General features: G+C 43.2%; 1 protein-coding gene across 5 annotated transcripts in view; it reads right to left on the reverse strand.

The window, feature by feature from the left end:
• The window catches only part of add3a (adducin 3 (gamma) a), a 62,304-nt gene that overhangs the window by 3,017 nt on the left and 36,349 nt on the right, over positions 1-22,938 (reverse strand). The window contains exons 1-15 of one of the 5 annotated variants that reach the window (XM_028972815.1): positions 20,879-21,043; positions 18,894-19,136; positions 10,909-11,047; positions 10,018-10,169; positions 9,595-9,675; positions 6,892-7,041; positions 6,517-6,660; positions 6,005-6,103; positions 5,294-5,464; positions 3,569-3,805; positions 2,775-2,891; positions 2,589-2,672; positions 2,088-2,105; positions 1,531-1,633; positions 288-383 (exon numbers count right to left, since the gene is read on the reverse strand). In XM_028972815.1, coding sequence (XP_028828648.1) covers positions 288-383; positions 1,531-1,633; positions 2,088-2,105; positions 2,589-2,672; positions 2,775-2,891; positions 3,569-3,805; positions 5,294-5,464; positions 6,005-6,103; positions 6,517-6,660; positions 6,892-7,041; positions 9,595-9,675; positions 10,018-10,169; positions 10,909-11,047; positions 18,894-19,082 — 1,780 coding nt within the window. In that variant the 5' untranslated portion in view covers positions 19,083-19,136; positions 20,879-21,043. Of the gene's footprint in view, positions 1-287; positions 384-1,530; positions 1,634-2,087; positions 2,106-2,588; positions 2,673-2,774; positions 2,892-3,568; positions 3,806-5,293; positions 5,465-6,004; positions 6,104-6,516; positions 6,661-6,891; positions 7,042-9,594; positions 9,676-10,017; positions 10,170-10,908; positions 11,048-18,893; positions 19,137-20,878; positions 21,044-22,938 lie in introns of those variants that run through there. The other 4 variants (XM_028972816.1, XM_028972817.1, XM_028972818.1 and 1 more) reach the window with 4 other exon arrangements.

Genomic DNA, 22,938 nt, shown 5'->3' on the forward strand with positions numbered 1-22,938 from the left:
TGAACTACGGTTTGTTGCCCTACAATCGAATGAGTAGTAGTGGAAGATCAAATATCCCGCAGAAAAGTTAAAGCGTTTTGACAATGTTTCAATGTCACTCATGGGTGCTAACAAAATATATACATTCAAATTCCTGGAAGGACAAAAAAAAATAAAAATTAAAATAATGAGAAGCTCCATCTGAGAACAAATGAAGAGGTCACATGCCTACGTTTTCATTCAATACAACACATACATCCTCTGTGCAAAACAGTGCCCCTGTGTCTCTTTCTCTCTCTCTCAGGTACCTTCTGAAGCTGGAGTGAATTGTGAAGACGGGGTTAGGGACAGACATTGGGAGAGTGTGGAGGCGCTGTCAGAAGTTAGCAGTTCGTGCTCGCCATCTGTAGGGGATTTAGGGGGTGGGGTCGGGGACAGTGTAGTAAAACACAGGTTAGAGGAAGACATGCACAGTCTCAAAGCAGCGGTAAGGACTTGGAAGGACAGTGTCCAAGTTGCACTATACCAGTAGGCAAAGAAGGGTTAAAGAAAGAAAAAGGAAATCCTGATATACCTCATGATATTTGGAGAACAGATTTCCAGTAAACACTCAATTGTCTGAAAAATACTTCAAATGCACAATCCATGAAAGAGACCGTGTGTCCCGAAGACCTTGCATCCACATGCCGTTACAAATCATGTGATTAAAATCGCAAACTGCAATGTTGATGAATGCAAAAAGAATGATTCAAATTGTCTTTAAATAAATCTACATTTACATGCACACAGTTTAATAAGTAAGAGTGAGGAAAGGACAGGCAGACACGTTTTCCAAGAGTACCAATTAAACATGCCACTAATGCAACTCAGCAGTGGCCAAAGACAAGCAGCTTCAACAGACTACAAAAATTCAGTTGCATGCAATATAACAGGTCACATGACATGAATACAAAGAGATTGCCTGGAGACCACTACAATAGCTTAAACATCGATGGTCTGCGTAGATGTCCCTTGTGAAACGGAGAATCAATGCCTGGGGTTTCAGACAGAACAACAGCGTGCGCATGTGGGTGCTCATTTCATCTGACCTTTACGTGACCTCCACCACAGCCTGTTACAGTCTTTAGCATATGCTATAGTCCTTTGATATGTTAATAGTTTAATTAACACGAGGAGTGGGTCTGCAGTAAACGCACTGGCTCATGTCAATTCATTACCCAGTTTTAAATTTAAAGCAGTAAATGCCAGTTGTGCAAGTACTAAGGGTTTTAACGTTTTCTGTACAAAAGCTTTGGTTCAATTCTGTTAAAACCTGTCGAATGCATGCAAAAATGATTCAAACAAAGCATTGTGAAAACTAGAGCTATGTCAAACGTATGAGGGAACCGTTTTTTTTTTTTTGCTAAAAGGTTTCATTAAGCCTCATCACAAGATATATTTGCACAACCAAGATGCGGACCTCGTCTTCAGGCAACAGTCGGGCTCGCTCTCTAAACCAACCAACTGCATGACCGGATGAAATCTCACACAGGTGAATGATGCCATGCGTACCCAGATCTGTGCTCCTCTTATGGGTGTCCAGCTCCTCTGACAGCTGGCTGAAGGGGTTGGGGGGCAGAGGGCCGGTCTGCTCTTCATCTGTCCCTGTGTAGGGCTGAGAAGAGAATACATTTACAAAACCATCCACAGTGACAGGGAACGCTTTTGTGTAGCGTAGTAGTGAAAGATCACGCTGACATGAACTCAATGGCCACAGGGACGCCACCGTTTACACGCACACACGTGCGCGCACACACCCACTCACTGAGTCAAAAGTTCAAGGCATGACGCACACTGCAACAATGTATACAACCATGCATTTTACAAGACAATACTTTATTACAGAGGATCATCCCTGCAATACAAAAGGCAGGTATGCTGGGAGAGGTGCTGAACGTACACACCCAGCCAGTCACACCCACTGTCCACACAGAAATCAAAATGCAACCAAACTGAACAACACATTATCCTATGCAATGAAAAAAAAAATTATAGGCAAATAACGCAACACAATCAACCCAGAGGGGAAAAAAAGAAATTATGGGCTGCATTCAGAAACACACTTTTACCTTCATTGAGACTTCGCCCTTAATGATGAAACAGTGAGAGAAAAGCAAGAACGTAATGAGAGAACTATGGAAACTGCAGTTTGAATATGTAAATTGTTTCTTGCACAAGACTTTTGTCACCACCTAGTGGCCGAGGACAAACCACAGCCCTACTGGAAATCCTCTTTTTGGGCCATTGGCATAATTAGACTTGATAAAATTGTGAAAAATAGAAATCAAGAAAGACAATGAGCTAAGAACTATGCAAATCTGGGTGTCAGTTTAAAGTGATGAATAAAGTGATTTGAGATTATAAACACAAAAAGCACTATATAGAATCTGACTGGGCAACATATCCTTTGGTAGAATTTGAAGGAAATCTATTTTAAGCCAATATCGAAACATATTTGGGTATCACCAAAAATAAAAAGAAACCAATTGAGTGGAATTTTATGCAATGTCTTACGTTTCAATTGAACTAAAAAAAACAAGCTGAGGGCCAGTCAAAAGTGAGGTACTTACCGGTGGTCTCTCCACCACAATGCCAGCAAGCAGGTGAGACTGGGGCCCAGGTGTCATCGTGTCATATCTATTCTGCTCCCGGATCTTGCAGAACAGAACCCCACATATTCAAAATCAGACCCATATGTATAAATAGGCATAGAGAAAAAGTAGACAGCAGAAACAGCACGGCAATTCTAGACTTACTTTGATTCTCTTTTGCAGCACTTCACTGGGGTTAGTGTTGAGGGGGACAAACTGGTTGGGATCTTCAATTCTAATGGGGGTTCCACTGCTGTTACTGGAGTCATCTGATCGCATCCACTACAAGAGGAGAAAAGGGGTCATAAAAAAGTTGACTTTATTGTCATTTCTGCTATATACGTATTAGACAGTACATAGTGAACCTGGTGTTACATGTAACATTTAAACAACATTACATTCTGACAAAGTGCATGTGTGTGTGACAGACAAACTGAGCTACATAAAGTGCAAACAGGGGACACAGGTATTTGACAAAAACATGTAGACAATAATGAGACTGACAGCGCTGAACTACTGAAATAATAAATGCGCAGAGTAAAATAGTGCAAATACTGTTGTGTAAAAACGCTGCATTGTGTTTCAAGTAAATTATGCATTGCCAAAAACAAATAATTTGAGATCCCTTACACACCACAAGATGGCAGAAGAGCTCATCAAATGCAAAAGCAATCTATAAATTCACAATATGAGGCAAATGATCAACATAACATGTTACTAACATATGTAGATAATTTCCTAATTTCTAGGTTATTGTGACAGGAATTGAGCCACACCCTACATCCTGGAAAAAATGCTGGGCAAACGGCCTACAGTCACTTCAGTCCTTAAGCAGCAGGAGCACTCACACAATTAAAACAGCCACAAAGGACAGGTTTTCAAATCAGCATACACCATTCTGACACTCAGAATTAACTTGTTCTATACCACCCAATAAAGTCACATGAACACACACACACCATGGTCTTTGTGCTGCTATCATCACTGCAGACCCTGGTGTAGCTGTTGGGGGAGTTGAGCCAGCGTGTTTTCTCCCGCTGCTGCCGCTGCTGCAGGAACCTGTAGGGAAGCCGCACTGCTGCCTCGTCATCGTCAAACGCAAAGGCTGTGACCGTGGCTGGAATCTCAACCTCGCTCTTGTATCGGGGCTTCTCCCTTATTATTGGGTGTCGGTATGCATATCCTGTCCTGTAGCCCTGTTTAAAAAATGTATTGTGAAATTGCAGCAATGCAGTGTCACAGTCTGCAGAAAGGGACACAACATGAACATTTATACCAAGCTCTTTTTAAGCATTACAGGTCTGGGCCGAGAAATGTACAATCTAAATTGTAAAAAAAAAAGTTCAATGTAACAATACATTTAGATGTTGTACATCTTTATTATTATTATTAAAAAAAAAAAAAATGCTATTCAAAACCAATTTTCAACTTCAATGCCAAATGGAAAAGACTTAGTATGCTGATTGATATTGAAGCATTTCATCTGAATGTCTGTCTCAGCATATCTAGAGAATAATATAAAATACCAAATAGAATCATGTAAAACCAGCCTTTAGGATTAGCAGTAAGTAAAAGAAGAATCCAGAAGCAGAAGGAAGGAAAAAGTTGCCCTCATTACTGCAGAAATCTCAGCATCAATCATGACTGATTAACCCCAATTATCACAGAAGTGCTGTTTTCTTATAAAGACGCTCATATATCTCAGTGCGCACATGAGTGACTGTGGCTGTGGACTCCTATTCGCGGTCAGCACGATTTCTACTGCAGTGGCCTACCAGGGTTGCTGAATTTGGCCGTGATGCAACCGTAATCCTTAACACGTCTGTTCAAATGGCCAGTTTCTATATTCCAGGAACACCTCTGTACACACACACACACACACACACACACACACACACACGACTTTTGTCATGTGTATACTATACACGGCATATGTAAGTATGACTAATAGATTTAAATGCTCATCTTGAGCATGTGCCAGACACATCAGAAAACACATTTCAGGGAATTTACCAAGCTGCGACTATAATCCTGATGCGTCTCACACTGAGGTTCACGCTTCAACCACTGAAAAAGGGTGTGTGCGCGTGTAGAAATATGAGCGAGAGTGAATGTGCAAGGGGAAGAGAGGAGCAGATGTTTTACTGTCAATCACAGACTGCAACACTTCAGCCTGTAAACAATATGATAATGTCGGCAGCATCTGGCATTTCTATTAAACTTGCCCCCGCCCACACACACAGAGGTACAGCACACCGCTCCAGGCCGTAATCTGGACGGTGCAGCAGCTGATGACACACAAATCCTGTGCCAGATTTACACTGATCTGCTTACACAACAGGTCAAGGGAGGAGCGCCATGGCAACAGCAGCATGGAACAGCGGATGGCCAGAGTCCTGCATTCTAAAAGGGTTAAAGTTAATCCAGTATGGATTGTTCAAATCGGAATTTTTCAACTGGAAACAACCCAGAGGGGACAGAGTCGCAGGAAGTCAGGTTACAGTCACTGAAATACAATAGGATGCGCTGGGCCGCACTTCTCTCGCTTGTAAACCGGCGGGTTATAATGGGGCTTTTTATTTAGGGTCTAAATAATGACCAGAGGCAGGGTGCATTAGATGAACCACAAATAAAAGTGTGTTTACATGTGGGTTCCGTTTTGGCTGCTCAGTGCTCCAACTCACCAAGTTGTCCAGCATACGCATGAGCGACTCAAATTCCAGCTCGCCCACCTTCCACTTGTGCTGCCCCCCCATGCTGACCCCTGCCTCCGCTACGGCTTGTGTTCGTGGCTTGTACTTCTCCAGGTCCAACACAATCAGGTTGTCCATACCGCCTGCACAGAACACGTTCACCTGAGAAAAGAGACGGAAAGGCCACAAGTCGAATTCAGACACAGGAGACGGCAGAATCAACTGGTGAAGAGGTGGTCTCTGGTAATCGCAAAGGGATCATGGGCCAGATTCTTTTTACCACAAGTCAAACTGCACTCCGTGGGGATTTATTTTTAGAAATTAAGCAGGCTTCGCTGTCAGGGGTAATGCTTTGTTTACACTGTGGAGATTTTAGATGCACATCATATTTTCGTGTAATTTCTGTAATAATTCCTGTTAGCAGGATCGCAGTGGAGTTCCTCACAAAAGAGAGCAGGACTGGAATGTTTCTCGAACATTGCATGAATTACTGGAAAAGAAATAAGTATTTATTCTTAAGAAAAGTTAAGAAAAGTACTTGTATCAAATTTTGTATAAAATGTATCATCTGATGTAATTGTTTGCCTATGCAAATATATGCCTATATATGCCAAAAATATTTATTCAACATAGTTATTTACATTACAGGTAATGATTATGTTGTACTGCTATCTGCTATATATATATTCCAAAATCACTTACTTGTATCTCACAAGCAAACTGGGCATTGTAGATGTAGTGAAAGGCTTCTTCTATAGTTTCTCCAAGAGCAACAACCCCATGATTCCTCAGGACCAGCACCTAGTAACAGATCACAATAGAAACAAAATGGATATTTAAATCAAAATAGCAGCAAACACCCTATTAAATCCCCCTCTTGAACTTTAATGCCGCGTTCAGCCAATGATTCAAGTTCAGCACACCAGACTCTCTAGAATGTGTGACAAAAGGGTGACTTCATTGGGTCAAGTCAACAAAGAATTAAAAGTTTTATTGGAAAATTATTCATGTTTATCTCCTGAGCCTACACAGCGTCCCCACGACAATACAGACAATAATTTCCAGATGTTTCCTCAGAAAGAATTTGCCAATTACAAATAATGCCAATTATATGGTAACATTTGAAAGGTTTTTTTTGACATTTATGCTTGTTCATTTTTTTTTAATAAGTGAGGGCCTATTGACAGGATGCTGTATATTGGTTTTGTCAGTACCTTGGCAGATGGTCCCAGAGCCTTCTGGAGCTCAACACGCTCCTCCTGTTCATCTAGGCAGCCTTGGTAGTTGTAGTATGCAATATCCCCCAAGATCAGAGCCTCTTGAGATATGGGAAGCAGTCCGCATTTCATAGAGGAGACCTGATGTGGTGTTAGGAGAAGAATAATTACAGAACAAACACAGTTTAGATGCGCCTATTCATTTATGGGTCTTGCATTTTTTACATAGGATGAAATTGAAGACACGGGACTTAAGTCTGGCAAAAAGGCAAAAGTCTGCAAAACAGGCTTCTCTCTACCACTTTATCACAAAATTTTGACTGGTACTGTACATGAAGAACATCTGATTAATTTGCTCTCAGGAACACTTACAGCAGAGGTGGCTGGAGTACGGATGTGGACAATGCATCGGACGTCTGGTCGCATGGAGTAAATGGCAGCATGGGGGCTGAAGCCAGCGTGGTCTACGCTCAGGTTAGTGGAGCCCTGGTCCACCACATCCCCTATAATGTTCACTTTCACCTGAGACAAGATGCAGGTGAATGGGGTTATGGAAACTATACAGTGATACAATAATGCCAACAACACGCCATCATGAATATTGCATGATGGTCAGGATGGTGCACTGCTGTGTTCTGCTGATCAGGAAAACTGCTTTTTTAGGTTCATTTTCAAACCTTGAGATATGGATGCAAAAGGCAGTGAAGCTCATATCATGCAGCATTACTTAATCATTTAACAAACATTCATATGGCAGAAAAGAGACTGGTTCAATCGCATAGTGTTAAATTGGCACAGAGTTAAATCCCATAAGGAGTTCCCTTTATATAACACACACACACATAAATAAAAGCTTAATGGAAAGGTTCGCATTGCCAACAGGGATGTCCAGGGAATGGAAAAAGAAACAGTAGACGATCAATGCAAACAGAAACGGGCATGGATAACAACAGGAAAGAGGTCTGTAAAGAAGAGATTACATACTGACGGTAGGAAAATAATTTCATTTCAGAAAACACAAGAATAAATGTTGTTGGAATCATTAGTTGAAATCAAAGTGACTTTATGGAGAGTGTAAGCTAACATGCAGACCATGGCATCAGAGTGAGGGTGCACATGGAAACTACTGCCTAAAGGTCTGAACTATCCCAAATGAGGTCTGGGAGAGAGCTAAAGGCAGACAGACTGATACATAAACTAATCAATAGCCCCAAACCTAATAAAACACAACAACAGCGGGGGACCAAATACTGAAATGACATCCTGAGTGGCACACTACTCAGTTCATGATGATGGGCTAGAGACTATTAGCTTGACATTCATTACAGCAGCCCCCACTTGCCTAAAAATAAAAGAAAGCCCAGAGGCACAAACGAAGCACCTCTGACACTAATTGAAAAGCAAGGTGACATTCAGAACAAGGGACACTGGAGGTTTGGTTACAGAAGCTTTTGATTGGTTCAGAGAATGTGCAAGGCCCCATCCGTTCATAAGGGGGAGCTGTTAGTTAATCTATAGAGAAATGGCCTTTCCCCAGTGTCAAACTGAGAAATGACAGAAAATTTTTAAATATGGCAATAATCATTTTTTTATTTAACAAAAAGAAGGTTGATGTGCTTAAATGCATTTGCATTGGGGACATGGTTTTCCCAGATTGACGTGTATACATATACACTTCAATCAAATGTGCAAGCACTAAAAAATAAGCTAAATTGATTAATAAAAATACAAGAAATAAAAAAAAAATGTATATGTCTGTGTCTCCTTAACTGTTGAATTACATATAAAGTATTCCTATTTGTCTGCAAACAGAAATTAAAGGAAAAACAGCTTTCCAAAAGTAGCTTTTGCTTCACCCTGGAAACTGAAGGGAGGAGAAAAAGAAAAAGTGTAAGAAGCCAAAATTCCAGCTTGGATCCATGACTACCTCAAGGTCGAAAATATTTCACTACACAGCTCCTAAACACAGCGGTCGAGAACCTAACAAAGTTGCGAGTAAAGGTGACGGGACAGGTTTCCGAAAGCACCTTGCCTTTCTTTATCAGATGACACGGTCCAGCTCCGAGAGATAATAACTCCACATTGGGTGGAACTGCACAGGACAATAGCACAAATCTGGACAGCAAATGAAACAATGCCAGCATAGAGCTCATTTGGGGGTAAGCAAGCTAGCAGACTCCCAGCTGGTTGTCTCACCTCCACCTGGGCTAAGGGAAGGTAGAGGAACTGCTGTAAAATGAGAAGGGAGACAGATATACAGATAAACGGAGACACGGCTCACACCACGCATCGACGATAATGGCAGGAAATGTAAAAGAAGGTTTTGTTGGAAAGGCATCGTGCTAACTCTCAGACGGTCACACTGTCTGCAGCCATGGAAACGGACTAAAAGCACACTTCTGTGTATCCCCTCAAACCCTATATATTTCCCAGAGCACTTGGGCAGCAAATGCCTAAAGTTGAGGGCAGCGTCTGGACATTGTGCGCTCGGGACTTTGACTCCATTCATTGGGCTGAAAGCGTGTGAGTGCAGGGAAGAATGCGCAGCACTGTGCATTCTTTCATTATCACATTTGCTCGAGAAGCAGTAACAGTGACAATGGGCAGTGTAACGTAGCACCAGGCGTTGAAGTTCGATACTTTTTTGGTTTCAGCAGTGCACACTTCAATCTGGGAAAACCATGTCCCCAATGCAAATGCATCTAAGCACGTCAAGCTTCTTTTTGTTAAATAAAAAAAATAGATGCTACATTAAGCTATTTACAATTCTCAAGCTAAAGTGCTTTAGTGCCACACCTGCCAAATGCATATATGCAAAAACTTTAATTCATTAAATCATTTTTTTATTACACAATGGTACACTTTTTTTCTTCTTTGACGTTAATAAGTAATCATTTAAATAATGTGGTTTTGTGTGGTGACAGAAAAGCACAAGTGGAAACCCTAATTTGTAATAGCTGATCCGGTTGCCACACGCAGACGTGCAGCTATCTTGTACTATCTAAACTGGCTAATAATAGGTTCGAGTGTGAGAGTTGAGGCACCAGCTTAATCCTCGGGGAGGGCAGCGCTTACCAGATTGGACGCAGAGGCCTCAGCGAAGGACAGTCCTCTGGGGGAGATGAGAATGTGGTCTTGCTCTTTGCTGACACGAACCTTAAGGGAAGCAAAATAAAGTCTTAATACCCATACCAAAACTAGTCACAGAATATAAATATACACAGGAAAAGCACATGGAAAGCGCTTCTCGGCTACAAGTGTGTGTGTCTCATACTGGGAGAGAGAATAGGGGAAAAAAAGTTAAAAAGCTAGTGTCCTGTTCTTCCATGAATGAGGCAGCATGAATAATATTAGAGTAAACGGGCATAAATTGACAAATTATGAACTTGTTAACTAAAAGCACAGACTTTTACATGAACATGACAGTGTCACACCAATCTTTTGTCTTTTATGGGGACAGTGTTGCAGCGACGTGATGTACGGAGGGCATGAACTCACTGTGACGTAGGAGCTGTTAAAGTGGGACCAACTGAACAGGTCCACTATCCGGTAGAGGCTGGCCAGTTTACACCTTGCCTGTTTCTCTCCTTTAAGAAGCCCCGACGACTCCACCCCAAACATGTCGTTAATAGGAGTCACCATCCCAAGGCCTATAGTAACATACAGACAGGCGGTTAGAAGGCACAGAGACATCGCGTTACTGACATGTTGCTTCCCTAATTATGGGCTGTGGGTGTTCGGATAAGTAAAAAAAAATTAAAAGTGCAGTCGTCATATCCGTTGGAACTTTCAGACATTTGATAAAGTTACAGCCACAAACCAAAATGTACTTTTATTTGATCTGATAGACCAACACAAAGAAACATTATAAATTAAAATTATTTTACAAATGAAAAACTGTGCCATATATTTGTATTCACCCCTCAAGACCTCCTTCTGCTTTAGAACCACTGGACTGCAATTACAGCTGGGTATGTCCCTAAATACTACATATAATCCCAATAAAATTTACATTTTGTTCAAGGGGTGTGAATACTTTTTCAAGCCACTGTATGATGAAAATGGTCAAAGGAGGGAGAAAAGCTAAATATTCTACTAAAATATCTGCTTTCAAATGCTTTATCAGAGACACTGCAGTGAGAACAGAGTGACGCAAGGTTTCTGGAAAGGAGATGATCTCTATACTGTAACTCAGGACCTTACTGAAGGGACTAGATTAGTTCTGCATTCCTGGTGAGGATAGAAAGCAGACTCTCGATGTGGAAATAATCATGCGATCGGGGGGAGTGTGAGGGGCGATTGAAGAGAATGATAACATTCAAAAGCTCAGTTGTCTGGAACAGATGTTCCTAGATGTTCCCCATAGGGTGGGGGGGGGTCAATACTTACTTAAAGGAGCTGTGGAGATGCCTGCCACAGAGCTGGCCATGAAGAAGTCTGCAATCTGTCTCAGGGCCAGCAGACCACTGGGGTTGTTGCCTTTGTTCATCTGTTCTTGGATCAGGCCCTCCAGCTCATCTTTAAATGCCTGAGAGGGAGGGAGGTGGCGAGAGAGAAGGAAACAAATGAGAGTCTTGGCACATGCGGATGAGCGTTAAAGAGGCCAAAGAGGTACGGCGTCGCTGAGCACAAACTAATCCTGGCCGGAGAGCGCCGCTTATCAGCAGATTAGTATGTTTTCAGACTCTCTCACACACACACACACACACACCTGTTGCCACCCAGCTTACAGGAGCTTGTACACAACAACTGGGCCTACAGATGCTTTTGCCAGATATGTTTACCTGCAAACATTGAAGTAATAATTTTTCACTTCATTCCACATCTTTTCGCCTCTGACCTTTCTTGTGTTCTGATTAACCTCTTTTAGTGAAGCTGGGAGCGTGTTTCAGTCTGATGCATTCTTAACCCCTGCTTTCTGGTGGGATAAAGCAAGTTTTGTGCCAAAATATCTTGAATTTCGGAGCCATCCATTATCCTCCCGCTATCTTGACAAGAGCCACTGTTCCAGTTGAAGAAAAGCTGACCCTGAGCAGAAGGCTGCCAGCAGAACACCTGAAAGCAGACACCATGTTCTCTGGGTGAGATGCCGCTCTGTTATAGGCTTAGATATGTATTGTTGCATTGGGCTGCTGCCCCACCCAGGGCGGGTCCCTGCCCTGCGCCCAGTGTCCTAGCATGGGCTCCGCCACCTACGACCCTACTGTCTATTAAGCGGTTACCGTAAGTGAGTGACAAATGAATGTTCAAGAGAAAGCTCATCTCACTGGAAGGAAACACAACAGAACAAAAAAACGTGACATAATAGTGAAACATGAAATATAAAAAGGCAAACCACAACAATTAGCTGCTCAGCTGATTACAGCAGTTAAATAATCAGTGTTTTTTCATTTCTTATGTCCTTTTACACTTCCATTATTGCTTTAAATATTAGGTTAGAAAAGGCTAATTGATCAGTAATGTAATATACACAAAATATGTGACAAAAGTTGTCTCTTCATAACCGAAAGTATGAAATATGGAACAGGGCTGTGGAGAAGTAAAGGTTGCTCCAGAGTGACCAAATCCAATGAGTGGAAACTTTTATAGCAGCATTGGGAATTCATTAGGAACAGATCCATAAAAAAAAAAAAAAACAACAATGGGACAGACAGAAAGAGATAACAGCATAAGCAGACTATGATGCATATGGTTGACATTGGTGCAAGAAGGTGATCTTTTTGCCAGCCCAGGAATTGCCTAGAAACAAAATTTGAGATCCACTAAGGCCAGTCAGCAAACGATTCACCATAACATGTTGGTTTGGATAAAATGAAACTGGATAGGACCACAAAATTCACAGCAAAGGGGCAAGCAATCAATCTGTGTACATAACATGCCTATAAATAGTGAAATATTATATAAAAAGAGGTTATGATACACAGCAAAACTCTCTGTAATAAAATGGGTGATTTTGTAAAAAAAAATTGTGTAACAGCTTGCAGCAATTTGTTAGGAAACGTTGAGAACAGCATTAAGAAAAACATCTCACAATCACCGGACATGCTCATGAAATTATATTCAAGTATATATGCCACTTAGTATTCAGCTCGGATTGCACCAATTAATAAATCACAATAGATGTGGTTCATGATATTTGAGATTGCTGTGATATATGAGGTCTCATCAATGGTTATATTTTTTGTCATAAATCAGTATTGCTTCACTAGGACTCAAACCATGAATACAAATCAATTTTATTCATTCAGTTGTAGTTTTTCTTGCTTAAGTCAGACTATATGAAAGTTACAAGTCATTCTAAGTATTCTCTAAAGAGGAAAATCTTAAGCTACCGTTTCAAGATACTCCGTGACTGTGCTGTTCTGACCTCGAGGGAAAGTTCATTCAGACAAAAGAGTCTAGACGAGTGTCTTCCTCGTACCTTCAGCAGTGGAGGGACCAGTCGAGCAGTACTGGAGGGTCGGAGAATGTGAGGTGCAGAGCAAGGTATAATGGTGAACCCCCACATTTGCCTTTATAGGCCAGCATCAATATTTTGAATCTGGTTCAGGCAGCTACTGGGAACCAGAGAAGGGTGAGTAGAAGTGGGGTGGTGTGGGAGAATTTGGGAAGAATGAAAACCACAAATGCCGCATTTTGTATTAGTTGTAGAGGTCAGATGGCATTCAAAGGCAAAGTCCACTTTATTGTCATCTCACTATATAGAAGTACACAGAGAGATAGTATAGTATAGACCTGTATAGTATAGATCATTACCAAGGAATGAACCAGTATCTGGGTGGCCTGTGTTGACAGATACGGTTGGATCCATCTGATATTGTAGAGAAGGAATCTACATGTGCGGGACAGATTGGTGATGTGAGTGAAAAAAAACAAAAGGAACACTTAACACAATGTAACTCCAAGTAAATCACACTTCTGTGAAATCAAACTGTCCACTTAGGAACATAATATTTCACATGCTGTTGTGTAAATGGAAGAGATAACAGATGGAAATCATCCGCAATTAGCAAGACATCCCCAATAAAGGCGTGGTTCTGCAGGTGGGGACCACAGACCACTTCTCAGTTCCTATGCTTCCTGGCTGATGTTTTGGTCACTTTTGAATGCAGGTGCTGCTTTCACTCTGGTGGAAGCATGAGACAGAGTCTACAACCCACACAAGTGGCTCAGGTAGTGCAGCTCATCCAGGATGGCACAGCAAGAAGGTTTACTGTGTCTGTCAGCGTATTGTCCAGAGCATGAAGACGCAACATCAGGAGTCCATCAGGAGACGTGGAGGAGGCCGTAGGAGGGCAAAAACCCTGCAGCAGGACCGCTACCTCTGCCTTTGTAAAAGGAACAGGAAGAGCACTGCCAGAGCCCTGCAATACAACCTCCAGTAGGTCACAAATGTGCTCAGATGGTCAGAAACAGACTCCATGAGGGTGGTATGAGGGCCCGACGTGGAAGTTGTGCTTACAGCCAAACCCTGTGCTGCAAATTTGGCATTTTCCAGAGAACACAAAGATTGGCGAATTTGCCTCTGGAGCCCATATCCATGTGTCCAAATATATTTTAAAATATACAGGCTTTCAAGGGGTGTCCAAATTTTCTCACATTACTGTGTGTGTGTGTGTGTGTGTGTATGTATATATACACACACACACACACACAGACATAATTTTCTAGATGCACATCACCCACACCACTAATACTACTTTGCACTTCATACTGTAGTTCTACAGATTTTTCCTTTCAAGGGCATTTTGCTAAAAATTAAATTTGCTTTGGAATGAATGCTGAGAGGCAACAGGCTCTGGTCTGACAGGCTCGTTGGAGTATAATTACAGTATCACTCCAGTTACACTCGCCAACCAACTCAAATCTGCAGTGACACATCTGACAGAAACCTGGACAAGGTGCCTACTTCCAAAAGGTAATCTCAGATCAGGCAAGAGATTAGAGAGACCTTTTATTTACCTGCCATCTTCCAGTTTCGCTGTTGGGATGACAGTGATGTCATGTAAACAAACTGTTTACAGTACTGAGAGAAAGGCCGCCACCTTCATTTCCTGCTTATGACTCAAAACCTTCCTAGTCCCTTAACACATCAAAAAGTGTGCAATATAGAAACATGAAAGTTTGAAATTCCACTCTTAAGTGGTCATAACCATGGTAACAATACTACAAACTACTATTTGGAACTGTAATCTCTCCCCTTCAGACTGCTGCTGAAGCAGAAAAAAAAAAAAAGGTCACAGAGCTTCTCCCCAAAAACAAACCACACAGTCCGTTTTTGTTTGTTAAAGCCAACTTTAGCGCTAAGGTGTGTGCCAAGTCCAAATTACAGTGTCTGAGCTGGTAACTGCGAGTTTTTACGAGGAGCACTTCAACGTTACGTGTGTGCAGATCTGTGCGTGGAGTGGTGAGGCGGGAAGAGTGGGCGCTGCGGTGAGAATGTGAGTTATGGAGAAAATGATTACATGTTGCAGGAGGTCTGCCCCATATGACGTGTGTGAGAGAGATTTAAAGAATCTGCTGAGGAAAACACATGCTGTGCTCTCAGATGTCAAACCCTTTATCAGAAAAAAAGCCCTGTAATGACTTTTACAGAAAATAAAACATGCAATTGATGCTAATTACAACATCTGACCAAAAAAAAAAAAAAAAGCAAGCAAGCATGACAAGTGCTGGTCAATATGGCTGGTAAAAGTGGGTTTGCACCCTACCATGAACTTCACAAGACAAATAAATGCAGAACTTCATTGCCACTTTATCTCTGCAATGAGGACTTTGGCCTTCCTGTCTGAAACACCGTCCTGCAGCTGTCGAGGAGTCATCTTCTTCAGCAGCATTTACAGCATTTATCTGACTCCCTTATCCAGAGCGACTTACAATCAGTAGTTACAGGGACAGCCCCCCCCTGGAGCAACTTAGGGTTACGTGTCTTGCTCAGGGACACAATGGTAAGTGGGGTTTCAACCTGGGTCTTCTGGTTCATAGACACACGTGTGTAAACACTGGGGGAAACCCACTAGGCTACCACCACCACCTACCACCAACTAACCCTACACATCACTCAGTACTGCACGTGCAATCCATGCTTTATATAGATTCAAATGCATGAACAAACTACCAGAAAGAGGAAAGGAACTTTAGGCTAATACATATAAACATAATTATGAAGTTATCAATAAAATTAATGTCCTGCAGTCCTGATGTTTTTAACTACATACAGGGTGGGGGAGAGGGTGTCCTATCACAAACATCTTAATATACTTAACATGAACCCATTACATCATGTCTCCTTCAACCCACCCACCCACCCAACAAACAGGTCTGTTGAAGCTTGGCTGGACCGTGTAAACACCGGGGGAAAATTACTTCAGCCATTCTTTTGTCATTTGTCACAGATTTCTTTCATTCCTGCAACAACATGCGCAGCCCTGGCATACACGTGGTTACCCTTCGGTATCATGTCACCGTGCCGGCGAGGGAGCGGGCGTAAGAGGTGAGCGGAGTCGACTGGTGCCCGGCATGTTATTTCCCCCGCTGTGGGAGTGGTGAGGGCATCGCGGATGATTCTGCGGCAATGAACACTGAGCGGCTCCCCACAAACTCCCCACAGGACACGGTCCCAGCCAAACCCAGTCATTATCCAATCAAAACAAGACACCAGAGGACATGCTGCTATTAGTGACACACTTTATCAGGTGACGCATTTGATTGTTGTTTTTGTGTGGAATTGCAGCGTATCAAGTTAAGTGTAATGGATGAACTATTTATTAGCTATTAGAATGTAGCCTTTACAGATTAATGTTATATTAAACAAATGTTGGAACATGTGTGGGAAAATCTGACCCAGCTACAGTGAGAATGGAAAAAAAAGACTGGATCTGTTGCAATTATACATCAAACTACAGTCATGTTCACAAACGGCTTTATTTAAAACAGGGAAATAAATTATGGACTTGCCACCTTGTGCACGGTTCTCTTCTTGCATTAACTAAACGGTATACGTGCGATGCCTTATACTCTGATACTTTAATTGGTTGCGGGTGTTAAACAGAATGATTTTCCCCAGATCCAACCCCCCAGAGAAAAACGCTGGCTGAAAAGAAATGGAATTGCCACACATTGTGGTAGGGAAGGTAATCAGCCTGGGATGAGTTTAACCCCTGGAGGTAAAAATGCTGTGATTTCACAAACATCCGGACATCTGCGGTCAGTCAACGAGGGAAAACACCCCCCCGCTATAATAGGCACTAACAGGCTTAGTCCACACTTAAAACACGGGCCGTGACTCTTCACACACACGACCAGGACAGCACAGATCAACCACACCCCCGAGACACTGGACTCAATTAGAATTGTGTCAATCAACCATGTCATTTACTGAACACAGCACCCAAAACAGGATGGCACCTGATGGCTTTCCATTGGTCGGTCACGATCTAAACCTGCTAACGGAGAAATCCCACCCTATGGGTGTCACAGACATGCACTGTAAAAGGTATCCACTCAAAAAGCCCATCTGCTATGAGGTGTGGAGATATTCCGACCATGTGGCCGGTTCGACACTGCAGACAGCTGGTGGTGCAGGCCGCCAAGAGAATGCAGCGGCGGAACGGCAGAAATGCGTCTCGGTGCCCGTCTTCTCCCGCCTAGAATTAACCCATAATCTAAAAAACACTACTAACTACTAACTTTATTACACTGAACAAATGAAAACTGTTTATTAAAGCTCCCTACGCGGATTTCAGAAGCGGCCTGGAGCGTGGACAGTTTAACGCAGCAGTTCAGCACAGCGCGGCTTGTGGTTGGATTTTGTTAATGGTGTCTGGGGTAGGTAGATATCGTCCGTAACAAGCACCGGTGCGCTGTGAACATACCTTTCGATCATATGCTACTCCACTGACTATCTACAACCTCGTGCAATAATAGTTAGTGGGGAATCTTTCATTTTGCCAAACTCAATATTAACCCGATCCTACAGATGCCACAACAATGGATGACAGATAACTGTGCAGTTCAGCCGGCCTAGTAGACAATTGTGAGAAAACAGACAAAAAGACCATTTAAGTAGATTTATTCAACGGTTAAGGTGTATTTAGAATACAGGCATCAGTCATTCAATGCACTCTGCTGGTAATCGCTAAATGGTGAAATACTTGGACATCCGCACTATTTTCAACCCACGACCTGTGCATACAATAAAATAAAAAGTTCACACACACGACATCTGGCCTCTTCCCACAATACTATCTGCCTATGCAGGGCAGCGCTTGATCAGTGACACTAGTGCTACTTCCTGTTGTGATCATTCCTAATCACTTAAAAACTGGGGTCAGGAAACACGAGAGTGTAACACAAGGGTGTGGTAACTGGCGCCGTATAAGGAAGTAGGGTTGGGGGAGCACCTATGGCTTCTGTAGCGATTTGCAACATCTGCCCCAACTCTGACCTCAGGAAGGGCGTTTCTCTTTCAAAGCACTGAAGGGCAAAAAGCAGAAATTAAAAAAAGTTGATGAAGGAGCATGGGCGGAAAGGGTCTTCACTTCCGCAAACTGCATCAGGAAGAATCTGGTGGCCCCCCAACAAGCACGGCAGACTCTCCCCAAAAGGGGCAGATATTTACTTTGGAGACCAGGGCGACTTTCCTTGCTACTAGTACGGCCGCTGCCGCTTCTACAACATGGTAAAATCTGAACCCATGGTTCCATCCGCAGCGCCTGCGTTGGCGTTTGCATCTGTTTTGCGTGGATCCTGAAAAACTTCCTGCTACTCAGGTAACACCACAGACAAAGCAGGCAGTGTTTCCAAATGATCCCTCACACATACGAGTTGAGAACAGGAGTTAAGTTAAGGGTTTTGTTATTACAACCTTATAACTGTAATCTCTGTAATAAATTATATATGTTGTATACAACCTCACTTTTGAGTAATTCAAAATATTATTTGTCGACAGCCTAGAAAGGTCCACACCTGCAGCGGCGGAGACAACGGTACAGATTCGGATTCTTTTTATGCCCAGTCATTTGAGAGTCATTTCTACACAGCCACGCTCATGAGCCATTTCAGACTCGATAAATCTTGAGGAAATAACCAGACAGGTAAGCAGATAACTAGATGGATAAGACTAAGAATATGAAACCTGAAAAGGTGGTGAAATTTGTGTCATCTAGGGGAGGGGAATATTACACAACCTGAATCTCTTGCCAAGATGGAAAAGCAAGTAATGAATGTGTGTTAATGGGTGAAGTAAAACAACAAAAAACCCACAAAAAAATCCATTCTTAGTCACAAATGTTTCCTTCAGACTTCTGTCGAAAAGCAAGCACCAACTTTTTCAGTTTTGTGAAAAGCCTGGAAGCGCAGGAAATAAAACTCACCGGGCTCTCCAGGATCTGGGTCACCCTCTTCTTCTGCTCCATCATGTTGAAGTCCTGCCGCAGGTCGGGGGACATGTTGCGCGTGCGCAGGTACTCTGGGTCATTTGGGTCGATGCGGTCGAAGTAGCGCTCCTTGTGGCCCGCGGTGGGCGGGGTGGTCACCACCTGCTGGCCGGCCTTGGCGCTCATCACGTTCAGCTCCCGGCCTGGCGCTGCCCTCTCAGCTGGGTCTCAACACTTCACCTGGGCAGACGGAGGCATACAGTCAACGTCGGCCCACACTAACTATCAAGAGCCCCGAGCCCCGCGCGGGGACAACAATAGGAAGCAGATGGTTTTAGATGAGGTCAGACAGGAAGGGGGTGCCATGTGCATCACCTATACATTTAAAGTGAAGTGATTGTCACATGTGATACATGGAGGCCTGCTCATTAGACAAATTAAAATGGGTGGTAGTAGCCTAGTGGGTAACACACTCGCCTTTGAACCAGAAGACCCAGGTTCAAATCCCACTTACTACCATTGTGTCCCTGAGCAAGTCACTTAACCCTAAGTTGCTCCGGGGGGGGGGCTGTCCCTGTAACTACTGATTGTAAGTCGCTCTGGGTAAGGGAGTCAGATAAATGCTGTAAATACATGAGACAGGGAGGGCATTCTCACCATCCACTAACACCCGGAACTGGTCCCTTCGCTGGGTCTACTCAGGGCATCAGGGCAATGACATGTGACAACACTGCTTAACAAGGAAATGAGTACACAACATGTCTAAAACTGGTGTAATCTTTTGTCGGAAGCAACACTAAATCATATAATGTTTGGTTTTATACTTTTTTTAACGCCATATACAAGTGAATACTTAGAATTTTTACTAATTCATAAGCCATTATCAACTTTATATGTAGATGCTGACAAATTTCAAAAAGACCTTAACGGGCTAGAAGAGGTCCTAATACCGGTACAATTCATTTTCACTGCTCGGGCAAACAACCTCTTCACAAAATGTAAAGAAACGTAATAAAAACCACCGTAATAAAAAACTTTGCACACATGGTTCCTGGTACTGAGAGATCCCGTAGATAATATCATCAAATGCATCCAGGGAATGGCAACACGCGATCGAAGCCAAAAACTCGGGGGCCACATGACTCTTTCCTTTCATCTGGTGGCGCGTAACACGCATGGCCAGGGCAGAGGGCCATATAGTGCAATCGGATAGCATATCATTTGGAATAAACAGCATTAAAATAAATGCAAACGCACAGCTAGTCCACTCAACAACAAAAATAAATCCGTGTCCTGGACATACAACAGCTGCCGTTTCCAGACATGGAGGGTCTTCGCAAAAGGGCTTGATCAATTCGAAAGCCAGATTTAAATTTAAAAAGGGCCGCATGTGGACTTTCTGTGGACGGCGAGAGAGAAAGCAGCAAGCCCCAGGACGTCTGCTGGGAATGACCACAGCCTCATCTCTTGGAGCCTCCACACTGATGCTCACAAGGCCACCATTATTTTGCTGCTCTCCAGCTGTAGTCAAAAAAGAAAAGAATTCCCATCTCCCTCCACCTCCCTGTCAGGCCGGGCTCCACACTCTTTCTCCCCCACCTCGAAGCGGCTCCCGTCCTGCTATCTTTTAGCTCACGGCCACTATTAATAGCGACCACGGGGTCTCAGGTCGAGTTTCAAGCTCAGCTGCAGAATCTCAGCGAATGAAAAAAGTAAAAAAGGAAGAAAGTGCGCCGCTCACAGCAAAAGTAAACAGTCCGGTCCGATCCCGGGGGAGGGAACGCCGCGCGCTGCCCTTTTCCCCCCAACAAAAGGCGCCCCGTCCTGCTCACTTTCCGACGAAGTTCGGCGCTTCTCGGTCGGACACGCGAGGGCATAACAAAAGCACGCCGCCGTCCGCTGTTGGCGCCAAACACCCCGCATCTAGCGTGGCCACAACAGCAACGGCACGCTGGGGAAAAAAAAAACCAAACAGCACGGACCTGCTTTATCCGTCTCCGCGTTTCATGAGCCGCCTCGTCCGCGCCGAACAGCCCAGTTAATCGCGGTCGTTCCCGCCGCGCCGCGCCGCTCCGCTCGGATCGTCCCCGCTCGACGCACCGAGAGGTTTCAACAGCTGTGATGCGGAGTACGTTAGTGAGTACGTAAGGGGCGGGGCCAGCGAGAGAGGGAGCGCGAGATTCATTCGAGTGTTTCCATGGAGAGGAGCCGCGCACCACGTGACGGGACAAGCCCGGCCCACGGCGGACGCCCGGCAGAAGCAGGAATGTTGCCAGATATGTTGATTAGAAGGGACTTCTCTCCATCACAGCAGTCGGGCCGTTTTGAAATACAACTGCCTGTTTGCTTGTGTCTGACAGCTAAAAATAAACGTGACCTACTTTAAACATTTTTAGCTTTCTTTTTGTGTTTAAGTCAATTAGCATATAAGAAAAGAGTATAATATGGTGGCAGTAGCCCAGTGGGTAACACGCTCACCTATAAACCAGAAGACCCAGGTTCAAATCCCGCTTACTACCATTGTGTCCCGGAGCAAGACACTCCAGGGGGACTTGGCCCTGTCACTACTGATTATAAGTCGCTCTGGATAAGGGCGTCCGATAAATACTGTACGTCTAAATTAAATATAATAGCATGATCTGGCAACTCTAATTAGCAGGTGCAATAAGCATTGATTTGCTTCCTGCTTGCTTTAGATTAAAACACTTTTGCCCTTCATGTAATAATGTTAGTATAAAGCCCCATTAGCCACATTGCACTGGGAGTTGAGGGTCTCCTTGGAGGCTGTGGCTTACAGACACAAACGGGATGCCAACACATGGGAACTTTCTCAGTAAGGCCTCGTTCGCACAGACATCTAAACCAGGCGTTCATGAGGCAGACTGAACACAGGACATTTTACTGCTTATTGAAGCAAATCAAAGCTTCCACACAGGCGTTCAGCTCCAGTGTTTTGTCGGAAAACGTAGCAATTGTTTTTACATGGTGTTCAATTGACATCCTTAATATGTCCCATGACCGAACCCTTTGGTGCTGTATCAGAAGGGTTTTTGAAACAATAATGTAGGAAATGTAAGAAACAACAGGGATCCATGTTTTCAATGAAAAAAACAAACCAAGATGACCCACTTTTAAACACTCTGGAGAGAGTAATTATTACCCCCACAGGTAAATACACAAAACTACAGACTGGCATTAAACCGCATCAAGAAAACGGCAATCGAACAAGGCTAGAAAATACACAGCAGAATAAAACCAAGCACTTCTTGCAATCGCGCTTGTCCACATCATTTGGGGTTCTCCCCGTTCATCTGGTTCATATAGAAATACTTCCAGACAGTGCTCTTGCTTTTTACATTTTTAGAAAGCTTGGTGTCTCTCACGTAAACATTTGGTCGGGGGAGGGGCTGCCTGCTGCAATGCCTGTTATGAATTGTTGTAGTGTGCCGGCGATTTCCGTGAACGGCATATGCAGAACTGCCATTTAAGTACCAGTGCTAAGTGATATCGAAATCAATACTAATTTGCAGTATCAATTAATTTTTTTGACGCGGATTTTCCATTATGATGTTGCTCAGCAAATCTGCTCCAACAACACATATCATCATAAATCGTACAGTCGTGGCCAAAAGTTTGGAGAATGACAGAAATACTGGTTTTCACAAAGTTTGCTGCTTCTGTTTTTATTACGCCAATTTGTATATACTCCAGAATTTTATGAACAGTGAGCAAATTAATTGCAAAGTCCATTTTTGCCATGAAAATGAACTTAATCCCTCAAAACAACACTTCCACTGCATTTAAGGTCATTTTAGTGACCCTCTCATTAACACAAGTGAGAGTGTTAAAAGGGTGTTAGTAACCTAGTGGGTAATGAACCAGAAGAGCCAGGTTCAAATCCCACTTACTACCATTGTGTCCCTGAGCAAGACACTTAACCGTAAGTTGCTCCAGGGGGGACTGTCCCTGTAACTACTGATTGTAAGTCCCTCTGGATAAGGGTGTCTGATAAATGCTGTAAATGTAAAATGTAATGTAATGT

Source organism: Denticeps clupeoides, chromosome 3, assembly GCF_900700375.1.
Source record: "Denticeps clupeoides chromosome 3, fDenClu1.1, whole genome shotgun sequence".
Taxonomy (NCBI): domain Eukaryota; kingdom Metazoa; phylum Chordata; class Actinopteri; order Clupeiformes; family Denticipitidae; genus Denticeps; species Denticeps clupeoides.